The sequence below is a fragment of the Salmo trutta genome, chromosome 2, assembly GCF_901001165.1.
Source record: "Salmo trutta chromosome 2, fSalTru1.1, whole genome shotgun sequence".
In the NCBI taxonomy this organism is placed as follows: domain Eukaryota; kingdom Metazoa; phylum Chordata; class Actinopteri; order Salmoniformes; family Salmonidae; genus Salmo; species Salmo trutta.
This window is the reverse complement of record NC_042958.1, coordinates 15,615,819-15,629,564: the sequence shown is the minus strand read 5'-3', so window position 1 is coordinate 15,629,564 and position 13,746 is coordinate 15,615,819. Positions and strand designations below refer to the sequence as shown.

The window sequence follows — 13,746 nt, the reverse complement described above, 5'->3', positions numbered from 1 at the left end:
AGACCTGGTATTTATTTTTTTTCCAACCAATGTAGGCCTACCTAGCGAAGTCAGCTAACACGATCCCCTTTTCAACATTGTTTAATTACTGCTGACAGACATGATATAGGCTACACTGGTTGATGGACCACATCAAATTGGCTGGCTAGCTAGGCAATAACAGATCAAGTTAAATATGGCTAGTTAACAAGCTAACTTTCAGGGGAACAACTAGATAACAATATCCAAATAATGCTTGACTTGGTATAGGTACCCTCTGTATATCGCCTCATGATTGTTATTTTGTGTTACTTTTATATATTTGTTTTACCTTTATTTAACTAGCCTAGTCAGTTATGAACAAATTCTTATTTACAATGACTGCCTATACCGGCCAAATCCGGACGACCCTGGGCCAATTGTGCACCGCCCTATGGGACTCCCAATCACGTCCGGTTGTGATACAGCCCGGAATCGAACCAGGGTCTGTAGTGACGCCTCTAACACTGAGATGCAGTGCCTTAGACCACTGCCACACTTGGGAATCCATTTTCCATATTACATTTTTTATTTAGTAAATATTTTCTTAACTCTATTGTCTTAAAACTGCATTGTTGGTTAAGGGCTTGTAAGTAAGCATTTCATGGTCAAATCTACACCTGTTGTATTCGGCGCATGTGACAAATACAATTTGATTTGATCTATAGTGGTTAAGACAGTAGTATGACTGACAACTTTACCAGGACTTGCTAATGTCAAGGTCTTTCTTAGCAAGCTAATTGATAGTGTTTGCCTAGCTAGCTACATGCCAAATTCACAGGTACATTCACGTATCTGAAATGACATGATTATTGATGTTTACTGACCATGTAAAGCAGTTACTTGCTGTATAGATGATAGAGCTAAATGTGTTTTGCATGGAATAATGTGGACACCTGCTCGTCGAACATCTCATTCCAAAATCATGGGCATTAATATGGCGTTGGTCTCCCCTTTGCTGCTATAACAACCTCCACTTCTCTGGCAAGGCTTTCCACTAGATGTTGGAACATTGCTGTGGACACTTGGTTCCTTTCAGCCACAACAGCAATAGTGAGGTCGGGCACTGATGTTGGGCGGTTAGGCCTGGCTCGCAGTCAGCGTTCCAATTCATCCCAAAGGTGTTCGATGGGGTTGAGCTCAGGCCAGTCAAGTTCCTCCACACCGATCTTGACAAACCATTTCTGTATGACCTCGCTTTGTGCACATGGGGCATTGTCATGCTGAAACAGGAAAGGGCCTTCCCCCAAACTGTTGCCACAAAGTTAGAAGCACAGAATTGTGTAGAATGTCATTGCATGCTGTAGCATTAAGATTTCCCTTCACTGGAACTAAGGGGCCTAGCCCGAACCATGAAAAACAGCCCCAGACCATTATTCCTCCTACACCAAACTTTAGTTGGCACTACGCATTGAAGCAGGTAGCATTCTCCTGGCACCCATCCGCCGAACCCAGATTCATCCATCGGACTTCCAGATGGTGTACATTTCATGAAGCTCCCGACAAACAGTTCTTGTACTGACGTTGCTTCCAAAGGTAGTTTTGAACTCTGTAGTGAGTGTTGCAACAGAGGACAGACGATTTTTACATGCTATGTGGTTCTGCCACGCGGTGGTCCCGTTCTCCCTGGGCGCCGAAGACGTGGATGTCTATTAAGGCAGCCCCCGCACCTCTCTGATTCAGAGGGGTTGGGTTAAATGCGGAATACACATTTCAGTTGAAGGCATTCAGTTGTACAACTGACTAGGTATCCCTCTTTCCCTTCTGTGAGCTTGTGTGGCCTACCACTTCGAGACTGAGCCGTTGTTGCTCCTAGACATTTCCACTTCACAATAACAGCACTTACAGTTGACAAGGGCAGCTTTAGCAGGGCAGAAATTTGCCTTACTGACTTGTTGGAAAGGTGGCATCCTATGATGGTGTTACATTGAAAGTAACAGAGCTCTTCAGTAAGGCCATTCTAGTGCCTATTGTTTGTCTATGGAAATTGGAAATTGCATGGCTATGCTCAATTTTATACACCTGTCAGCAACAGGTGTGGCTGAAATAGCCGAATAAACTAATTTGAAGGGGTGTCCACATACTTTTGTATTTATAGTGTACATTCCATCCATGTTCAGTCTTTGCTGTGACCTTTTGGTGAACCCTGAGAGGAGCCTCCTCTCAGCCCTATTTACCCAAGCCTGGCTCGCCCCCTCATAAACACACACAACATCCCATTAATGAGACAAAATAAGCATTGGCTAACCACAGAACCTTGTTAGAGGCCAACAGCCTGTGTGTCAATAGTTGATGGGATTACTCAGATCAAGGAGGCTCCATACGAGCGTTTCTCAAACTAGGGGCTTGGTTCATAGAACCAGGGTTACGTCAGTAACCTCCCGTAGCCACTAGATATGGTTGTAATAAACAGAAGTTTCTGTGTTCTTCCCACAAATGTGTCTCTATCTTTTGAACGGTTTAAGCTACAAAATATTATTATGACCCCATCACTGAGAGATAAGAGTCTCAGGAACACGTATGTCTGTTCCCTCTACAATGTCCACAAGCCACGCAGGACTCATTAGAACAGAGTGGACAAGACCAGGCACTAAACCCAACTGAGGGAAAAAAGAACATCCCTAGATAGGTTTCCATCCAATTGCGACAGATTTTCATGCAAATATTCTAAAATCTGCATAAAAACATTATGCGCATTTTTCCACCAGAGATGTTTCCATCAAATTTACTTGTTGCGAATAAACATATGTGTGTGATAACGTAGTGGACATAAAAATACATTTTGCGGTTAAATTCCCACATACCGAATACAAAATACAAGTTAACCTCTCTAGGATAGGGGGCAGTATTTGCACGGCCAGATAAAAAACGTACCCGGTTTAATCTGGTTATTACTACTGCCCAGAAACTAGAATATGCATATAATTATTGGCTTTGAATAGAAAACACCCTAAAGTTTCTAAAACTGTTTGAATGGTGTCTGTGAGTATAACAGAACTCATATGGTAGGCAAAAACCTGAGAAGATTCCTTACAGGAAGTGCCCTCTCTGACCATTTCTTGGGCTTCTACACTCTCTTTATTGAAAACTGAGGATCTCTGCTGTAACGTGACACTTCCTACGGCTCCCATAGGCTCTCAGAAGGCGGCAAAACGCTGACTGATGCCTTTGCAGGCCCTGGCTGAAAAACAGTAGCGCATTTGGATAATGGTCGATCAGAGAACAATGAGACTGAGGTGCGTGCACGAGATGACACCATGTTATTATTTTTTCGTCTTTGAACTAAAACAGGGTTTCCCGGTCGGAATATTATCGCTTTTTTTACCAGAAAAATCGCATAAAAATTGATTTTAAACAGCGGTTGACGAAACACGTCACCCTTCGGATAGTGTCTTGAACGCACGAACAAAACAGAGGATATTTGAACATAACTATGGATTATTTTGAACCAAAACAACATTTGTTGTGGAAGTAGAAGTCCTGGGAGTGCATTCTGACGAAGAACAGCAAAGATAATCAAAATGTTCTAATAGTAAATCGGAGTTTGGTGAGGGCCAAACTTGGTGGGTGTCTAAAAAGCTAGCCCGTGATGGCTGGGCTATCTACTCAGAATATTGCAAAATGTGCTTTTGCCGAAAAGCTATTTTAAAATCGACACAGCGATTGCATAAAGGAATTCTGTATCTATAATTCTTAAAATAATTGTTATGTTTTTTGTGAACGTTTATCGTGAGTAATTTAGTAAATTCACCGGAAGTTTGCGGTGGGTATGCTAGTTCTGAACGTCACATGCTAATGTAAAAAGCTGTTTTTTGATATAAATATGAACTTGATTGAACAAAACATGCATGTATTGTATAACATAATGTCCTAGGATTGTCATCTGATGTAGATCATCAAAGGTTAGTGCTGCATTTAGCTGTGGTTTTGGTTTTTGTGACATTATATGCTAGCTTGAAAAATGGGTGTCTGATTATTTCTGGCTGGGTACTCTGCTGACATAATCTAATGTTTTGCTTTCGTTGTAAAGCCTTTTTGAAATCGGACAGTATGGTTAGATTAACGAGAGTCTTGTCTTTAAAATGGTGTAAAATAGTCATATGTTTGAGAAATTGAAGTAATAGCATTTCTAAGGTATTTGAATAACGCGCCACGGGATTCCACTGGCTGTTGAGTAGGTGGGGCGATTTCGTCCCACATACCCTAGAGAGGTTAAAAGGGTTCCATTGCATTTTCAACTGTGCTAATGGCAGAGAATCGAACATGGCGGAGACTCACACTCGCCTTTTACTTTCAGTTTTGGTCCACCAGCTTCAAAAATCTGTGTTGCTGCCAGCGATGGGTTGGGTCTCACTGTGTGTCCCTTACAGATGGTTAATGATAGCCTACAATATTCAGTGCATGTCTTCTCATATAAACTGAAATTGAGCAAACAGTGCAGCAACCAGGAAATGACAGAACGATTTCTACATTGCCCGCTTGACCCAATTTCTACTAGATAGCATAGCCACAAAGTCAGATGCCAGTACGGCGGGAGAAATCAATAGGCGAATATCACAGCCAATCACAACACTTGCAGGTAAGCAATACTGTGAAAGACTATCATTCCACTATTACTGCACATATGTTGAAATGTTCTGAAATTACAATGCAAAAATTACAAATAAAAATCCTGTGAGGCACCTTTAACCATCTGAAATGGACAGTGAGACCCAAACCATCGCTGGCAGCACCGCAGCTGCTTTGTGAATTGACATGGAATTGTATTACTTTTTCGAACGTAATACCAATAAAAATGGCCGTTTAAACGTTAAGAACATTTTTCCGTTTGTCACATCCCTACTCACAACACACCTATCCCAGACATATAGGTAATTCTTACCTCCGTTATCGGTCCTCTTGAGGGCTCCGTCTTTGTGGGGGCAAAGCTCACACCTCTGCAGAGAGAGACACAGGAGGGAGGGAGACATGGGCAATTAGCAAAACTCTTTATCATGCAGATATATACTATAGATACACTCGCAAGCATGTACCCTAATCTCTTTCTAAACACACACTTTTGGGTAATCAGTGATCCAACACATATCAAATAAGTGTAAGTGGGTTCCACCCCATAGCATAGGAAGGGAGGGCCTAGTTGGCCTCAAGCCTCAGCTTTTCCTACAGTACAAACATTCTGCTGCCCAAGACTGCTTCCCTTTCCTGTGTGTCTGTGTCCGTGAGCGTGTGTTTTTATCTCTCCAGTCGTGCCAATTTCACACCCGCTACTCCAACCCTCCCACAGGATGCATGCCATCCCTCAACATCCCTGCCAATTTTCATCCACACAATATCATAATGACACCACTGTTTAACCATTTCTACAGCCAGGATGAGGAAAGGACAGACAAAGGTGTCGTTTTTTCCTATGAGAAATACTCTGGGGTGTTTCTTAGGCATGTCTGTTGCTTCCACGGACATGACCGACTCTGTCACTGTAATATTAACCAATGTTCTACTTGTTTTTTTTGGATTGGTTAATACAAGCACCACATGGTAGTCTTTACTGCCAGGTATAGGGCTGGGCGATATGGACAAACATCCATATAACCATAAATTGCCTGAATTAATGTGATAACAAATAGCATAAGTTTAAGTTCATAATAAGTCTAAGTTCATAATGGGCACCTATTTCTTTCTTTTTTATCCTTTATATTACTACTAACAGTTGCAGCCATCAATTGTCCCAATAACAAATACCCATATGAGCTAACTTATTTCATTTCAAACCTCATATCTCTAGAATAGGCTACTTACTGTAATGAACAACATATGCAAAATGCCTGCGATAAGTGATCAGTATGGTCGGTAACAATCGTTTTTGGTTTACTGTCCCAGCTCTACCAGGTAGTTGCCAATTGTGTTGAATTCTTTAAAGTAAGTGCCAGAGAGTAACTATTTATACCACATAATTTCCTATAAAGTACCAGCTTAATAATAGTGGAAGCTCTACCATAAAATACAGTGCTGAGAATGCATTGTTGATATTCTATTGATCAGACTCACCACTCTGGCTGCTCTCTCCTGAGATTCACACTTCCTGCAGAACCAGGGTCCAGTAGGCACCTGCACGATGCCATAGCACGCTGCAGAGAGAACAGCTATTAACCACAATAACCTCCTATCTCACACTAGGGCTGCAAAATATGAGCAGAGCAAAATAAAAGGTATGCGATTTTTTTTTAACCAAATATTGTCATTTAGAGCATTTATTTGCAGAAAATGACAACTGGTCAAAATAACAAAAAAGATGCAGTGTTGTCAGACCTCGAATAATGCAAAAAAAAATAAGTTCATATTAATTTTTAAACACAATACTAATGTTTTAACTTAGGAAGCGTTAAGAAATCAATATTTGGTGGAATAACCCTGATTTTCAATCACAGATTTCATGTGTCTTTGCATGCTTTCCACCAGTCTTTCACGTTGATGTTGGGTGAATTTATGCCACTCCTGGCGCAAAAATTCAAGCAGCTCCGCTTTGTTTGATGGCTTGTGACCACCCATAATTGATTTAGTGTTGTTTACACTGTTCCAAACAGGCAGAAAAATGATACTGTAAAGTAAAAGCACCTGTTTGTCACATAATATGCACGCAGCTCTTGCTCCTATATCCTTCTTTTTCTTGATCTCCTTCTTATTATGATGATGATCATCGTTATAATAATAAGTAATGTTGTTATCATTAGTAGCCTTGTATTACTTGTAGGCCTAAGAGCGCATCCTGTTAAGTCTTATACTCTAACTTACCTATATTTCAATATGTAGGCTACTGTATCAATCAATGATTAATTTGTTCATGACATCAAACTGAATACGAGACATTCATGCTTTGAAATGCAACCAAGCATTTTAGTTTTAAAATTAAATAACAAAGAGAGCATTGAATAATTACACTAAGCAATACCCCGCAAACGAATGGATGCATGCAACTATTTTTAGTCTGCTTTAATAAAGGCTTTATATATATTTTTTGTTGTTGTTAGATCAGACTCTCTGGTACACTTATTTATTTAGTGTTGTTTACACTGTTCCAAATGGTCAGAAAAAGTTATAATATTGTAATCTAACAGCAACTGTTTGGCACACATAATACTCACACAACGCTTGCTTCTATAACTTCCTTTTTCTTGATCTCCAGTAGTTTCCACAACTAAGGCAAATGTCTTCCACAAATCTGACTTCCCCTTTCCCTCCTGAGCAACCAGTAAACATCTGCCCAGTTCGAGTTTCTTTTTCACATCCCCCGCATCCATTTTGCTGTCACGTGTTACTGTGTTCGGAGTTTGTTATAACCAATTTATTGATGTGATTATGATAGGCTATAAGTCAGGCCCTATTGGTCAGATGCATGCTATACTTACATGTTTCACATAAAGAGAGCAAGGGTTGAGGGAATAGGGAATGTTTTTCCTAAACAAATTAGGGCCTTAGTAACAGAACTGTTCAGTCAGAAACAAGTAAGAAACTAAATGGCTGAAATGGTGTTGCAGCTTCAGCACGGACAGAGCAATAAACACTTGCTGTGCAGTGGTGCATTTTTGCAGCAGTAGGGAGTAGAGCGAGACAACGTGTGCTAGTCACACAGGCACTCGCAGTATTATTATTATTTTTTAATACAGTGTAACCATCGGGCTCATTCTCGAGTAATGTGTGTCTTAATTATTTAATCAAACAATGTGCTTAAAGCATCTGACAAGCTCAGTGCATATGTAGTTTATTTTATTCAAACACATAGGGTGTGTGTCTATATATGGAAACATAAGTTAAAACATTTTAACCAATCGATTGGTCGAAAGAACAGGACCACTCTCAGGTCGACCAAGATTTTTTTTGTCGGGGACACCTCTAATCAAGAGAAATAATCCACTGATAATAAAAAGGGTAACGTTGTCTATTGTTGTAGACAGAGGGGTCAGTGATTGGTACAACAGTGTCACAATGTGTTGGTTAGCTACATATTACATTTAGACTCCCGAGTGGCACAGCGGTGTAATGCACTGTATTTCATTGCAAGAGGCGTCACTACAGTCCATGGTTCTAATCCAGGCTGTATCACATCCGGCCGTGATTGGGAGACCCATAGGGCGGCGCACAATTGGCCCAGCATCGTCCAGGTTTGGCTGTCATTGTAAATAAGAATTTGTTCTTAACTGACTTGCCTAGTTAAAAAATGGTTAAATTAAAAATGTAAATAATTTTGACCCAATTAATTAACATTAGAAAACGTATGGGTGGGTGTGTATTTAATAACAAGGTCTAAAGCATGTACAAATAGGTGTGTTTAGTTGTTTGGGTATGAGGCCAGATGTTCAATCCACCAGAATTATGACAACTAAGAAACATGACAATGATCCCGAGTTTCTCTCACAAAGCCAAAATCACCAGTACTGACTGGATACCAGAGTCAGTCAGCCTAGCTCTGATTGTGACTTTGTCAACAGAATCTGAGTACCATTGACATTGTTGTTTGGATCTGTGAAAACATCTGTTTTGTTTGGGTTTAGTGTGTTGCAGACAATCTTAAGTTAGCTACACAGCCTGGTTCCTTCTGTATAACAACTTAGCTAGTTCCCTAACCGCGTGGCACTATTGTTTACAAAACTTATCTCGCAATATATTGGGCAAATATGATTTAGTATCCACACGGATATAGTGTGGTAATGTGTATCATTGGGTAAGACCTTGTAGCACACATGTTTGCTAAATTCTACAAATTGTATAGCCAGGATAACATTACAAACGATGTTGACAACTGCAGAAATGTTAGTTACTTTAGCCAACTCCATACCTACTAGACAGGAAGGCTAGTTAGGTAGCGTAGGTATGGTTGGCTAAAGTAACGAATGTCTGTAGTTGTCAAGATATGCTGTAATGTTTTCTTTGGCTATACAACTCGTAGAAATTAAATAACATGTTAGCTACTTTATCTTACCCAATGATAAACATTACCACACTATACGCGCGCACAACTGTCGATTGAATAGAACTAACGTTAGCTAACTAACAATATAACCTTGGCTGTTGGCTAGCTGAATAGTTCGCAAGCTAGCTAATAGCAAAACTAGCTAGAGAAGGGGAGTATTCATTATGGAAACCGTTCACCGTTTAAAAACCAAACGGAAGCAAACATAGAAAACGAACATTCCTACTGGACAAACGCAGGTAGATCACTTCCCGTTTCGTTTCGTTAGCTTCCATTTTTGAGCATTTTTTGCAACAGAATCAACGTAATGAATACACCCCAGCTAACATTGATAGCTAGCCAGCTTCATGGCAGACGATCAACCGCGATAGCTAGCCTTAGCTAGTTGCTAGCTAGCTCGCTAACGTTAGTTATCGGATGTTAGTCAAGCAAATTTCATGTTACATGCATTTGAATTTATTCGGTGTTTACCTTGATGAACTGCAACATTGCAGCCGTGACCGTCACAGTAGACGAGAGGGTTTTCTGCCCAGCCTCTCTCGTCTGAGCACACGCAGCAACCTCCAATCATCTCCTTCATATTATTTGCCAAAAAGTCGTTGTCCGCTGCCAGGCACAGCTCGCCGGAGACCATCTACGGAGAAAGTGAACATGCGAATACAACAAAGATGAGCCTAAACCGTTGCAGAAGATCCTCATCTACCCACTGTGACAACGCTTTTGGTCTCACTTGGCCGAAATGTCATGTTTTAGTCGTGTTTACAATCCGTTTCGACACCGTATTTTTTCCACTTCAGCGAAGGCTTTACACACGGCGCGAGCGAGAAGAAGCTGCCGGTCGGGAAGAGGAAGTGCGTAATCACGAATGGCCAGTGACAGCGCAGAAAGGATGGATGTGATTGGCTCAAAGAGTGTTGCCAGTTTGCGTGGCGCCATTTTGACTCCACATGGCCTTTTAAAACGAATGTGTTTGCTTTGGAAACTTTTGTAACACTAGCTACTGCCATGCGTGGTTTTTTACAAATGGTGAATTGCGATTGGCAGCATTGTATCCACCAAATACCAACATGAGGTATTTAAAAATATGCATTATGCATACCTTATCATAACAAAAACACGTATGACGATGTTTCCATTGTTTGAAGGCTATTGTTGTCATTGAAGATGTTGTAAATAGCATAAAGATGTAGCCAAGGCCTATAGTTTAAAACCATGTTTAGAAAACCTAGACATACTTTTGCTCTTAAAGAATATAATGTCATTCATTGAGCACTAAGACACTGTAGGTCAACTTCTATTTGCATATGAACGTTTCATGGTGAATTGCATGATGCATGCATGGTCCAGGTTTTTTGTTGGTTGCAAACACTATTAGCCTATACACATCTGACAGTCTGCCCACTGCCTTTACATTATGCCTGAATAAAACATATAAGTGTTTGTTTGTGTCACTGTCATTGCCTTTCCAATTAGGCCTACATATCATCGTGTGTGTGTGTGTGTGTGTGTGTGTGTGTGTGTGTGTGTGTGTGTGTGTGTGTGTGTTGCAAATGGATTAAGGAGTAGGCACAGTGAGGGAGAAATGTATGTGGAATTACTCTGGGGTTAGAATGAGTGGGGTAATTGTATACAGTCAAATCTGCTCTCAAACATTACTGCTTGATTCTTAAATTAGAGAAAAACATGGAAGGCCTACATAAACCATGAATGGAGCTGAAATAATATGTTTACATGTGTATTTTTGTCTTTAACTCTTGGAAGACTCAATAGTCAAATTATGAGCAAATATTTTGTTTATTTTTTTATTAATTGTTCAACTCAATAAATTACTTCCACTTTACACATATGAAATGCAAAAGCACACTTTTTAAACAAAATTGCATTACACTTTTGTTTTAAACGTTGTAATGACATAATCTTGGTTGAATCAATCAGAGAAACTGCACTGTGCATGGATATATTCTGCTTGCATCACCGTCCGCGAGCCCTCAGAAGTCTCCCGCTCCCTCCCGGTTTGGTTTCCAGAGAAACGTAATGACTTGCCAATAATGCGGGAGAGCACACGAGCGTCTTCCGTGTAATATGGAGAGCGAGAGGTCCCCGGGAGTGGGCTCCTATTGTTGGCTTTAATTTCAAATTGCTCAAATGCTCCAGTCCACACTGGGCTCCGCACAAAACGGGGAAAAGGGGAAGAGGGGAGAAAAAGGAAAAAAAGTGAATTGTGTGTGGCAGGGGAAAACCTATTAGAGTTGGCGAGAACAAAGGAAGGCGAGGGGGGCAGCTGTCGGAGGGTTGGAGGCTACTGAAACACTGAAATAGCAAATTATTTTTACAACTTGCACTTGATTAAGTCTAAGTCTTCCCGTACATGTGCTCTCTTCGTGCTCAGAGAGAAGAGGGTTCATGCATTGGCGAGAGGAAATTACTTCTGCGCTGCTTCCTATTACAATTCAGTGCCTCTATAACAGGTTTACTAATGGAAACTATATAGCGAGGTTATCTATTGGCTTAATTTTAACGACGCACACTGCTGACACGGGGGTCAGTGTCAAATATATATGTTGTTTTGTAGAAAACTATAATATAGCCAATACATATAACATATAGGCCTATAACAAACATATGCCTATTCTGTTATTAGGTCTATGTTTGTTATTGGCCTATATGTTATTTTGCACAAAATAGTAGGCTAACCTTGCATTTACATTTACATTTAAGTCATTTAGCAGACGCTCTTATCCAGACCTTGCATGCACACATTAAATTAAGATTTGTAATTTCTTAGGCATATCGGCTAATACATGACACAACATCGCAGTTACTTTTGGTCATGAGCCTATATACAGTTCAAGAACTTCAGTAGCCTATTTTTAATTAAAACGTGAATATCCTCAATATTTTAAATTCCAAACTTGGAAGTAGGCTATAATTTTTTACAAGTATTTTAAAATGTATTTGATAAAATAGCCTACTGAACTGTAATGTCTTGTATCAACATCCCATTTTACCATGTAAAACCTCATGTGACTTGTTATTGTTTGTTGTGATTAGTGCTTGAGACATGGGGGTGAGCTTCATGTTTCACTCTGACCTGACAGATTTGTATCTCCACTGATGTAGTACACTGTAACTGTGAAAGACAGACATTTCTACATCTGACCAACTTTCCCAAACATGTTTTCTGTCATGCAGTGCCATGCTTCTCATGACTCGGATCCAAATTCATCCAAAGGCTGAAAAACTATTGTGGTTGATATCTTGGATTTGCTCTCAGATGTTTCAAGGTAAAGTTTTGCACATGTTTAGAATATTATTTATGATGTATTGTATTTGTCAGGGTCTCGGTAACATAGCAGAAACAGTTCTGCTGACTCCAAACTTCTGCCCCTGTGAAATGCAACCCTTTTAAAATGAGAAAAACTAAAAACGAATTTACCCCATTGACATTTCCAAAACAATGCATTAAAAAAAGAATGTTCTTCTCTTTTTTTACACTTGGCCTATATGTTTTTTTAACCGAATTTAGTAAACCATATCATTATATATGTATTGTCTTTGTCTCTACACAACCCTTTTGAATCGCTTGTCACGTTCCATTAACTGTTGGCTACGTCTATAGGCCTATGCTCAATGATTGGGCAAATGGTTAAAAGACTAAGAAATGTTCAATGTTGTGTGAATGAAATTGTGAAATGAGTAAATAATAAATGTCTGGTAGGCAACTTTCAACGTTTATTTTAATCGGTTGGGCAGCGTTTCGAAGCCAAACTGGGTCTTCCTCAGTTTACCCTGTAGTCCAGCAGCTGGGTGTTTTTATGAATGTGCATACCATCCCACTAAAGATATTTTGAAAACACCATCTACCATCTATGAATTATTGTATTAAATATGGCTTCCTCAGCCCCTTCCACTTTGTTGGCTACTACTTCAGACAAATGATGGCCAACGGTATCTGGCAGTCAGTCCCCTGTTCAGTCGAGAGACTGCTTATTAACACGGGCAGAGACCATAGGCTACATTAAACCAACATGACACTGCATGACTGTCCTGTTCCATACGACACTCATGGTGATGGGGGTTGTCTTGCATGCAGCCTGGAGGCCTAAGGGCCATGGGGATTAAGTGGGAAAACTGCAGAGTAAAGACCCATATAAAGAAGGCATAATGGTGGAATACGAAGGAACAGGTTTTCAAAACAAATTGTGTAATCTCTGAACTCTAAAAAATAAAATACATCGCATAGGCTACCTCCATAATTATGAAAATTAATATAAAATATATAACAGCCAACATAAATATATTTTTGTCTAGATTTCGACCAAATAATTAGCCTATTTATTTTACCTTCTGTCGTATGTTAAATGTCTTACAATTATTTCCCATGCAGGCAACATTTTAAATCTTTCACACTTGACTGTTCATGTCGGAAATCCTCTCTAGTTCAGAACTAGAACAAAACTGTGAATGGGACATCGGGTGTATGGGGAGACTGAACCAGATAACGTGGAGGGTAAACCAGGTTGGGGGGGTGAGAAACTATAGGTGTAAAAGATTGGTTAAGACCAGCCTTCATCAAACCGAATTCAGACAGCCAAATCGGCCTTGTTGTGTATGATGAACATTGACGTTCGATCAACACCGTTAATAATTGATGTTCAGATCATGGATGGAGGGGTAATGATAAACTCTTCCTTCCCTCACACACACACACACACACACACACACACACACACACACACACACACACACACACACACACACAC

The 13,746-nt window shown here is 40.1% G+C and overlaps 1 protein-coding gene across 3 annotated transcripts in view; it reads right to left on the bottom strand.

Annotated features, from left to right (window-relative positions):
• mllt10 (MLLT10 histone lysine methyltransferase DOT1L cofactor) overlaps positions 1-13,746 on the bottom strand; it is a gene marked incomplete at its 3' end in the record, with an annotated part of 66,661 nt that overhangs the window by 40,137 nt on the left and 12,778 nt on the right. For all 3 annotated transcript variants that reach the window (XM_029696480.1, XM_029696501.1, XM_029696492.1), the window contains 3 exon segments: positions 4,901-4,955; positions 6,064-6,143; positions 9,455-9,617. In XM_029696480.1, the coding sequence (XP_029552340.1) occupies positions 4,901-4,955; positions 6,064-6,143; positions 9,455-9,617 (298 nt within the window).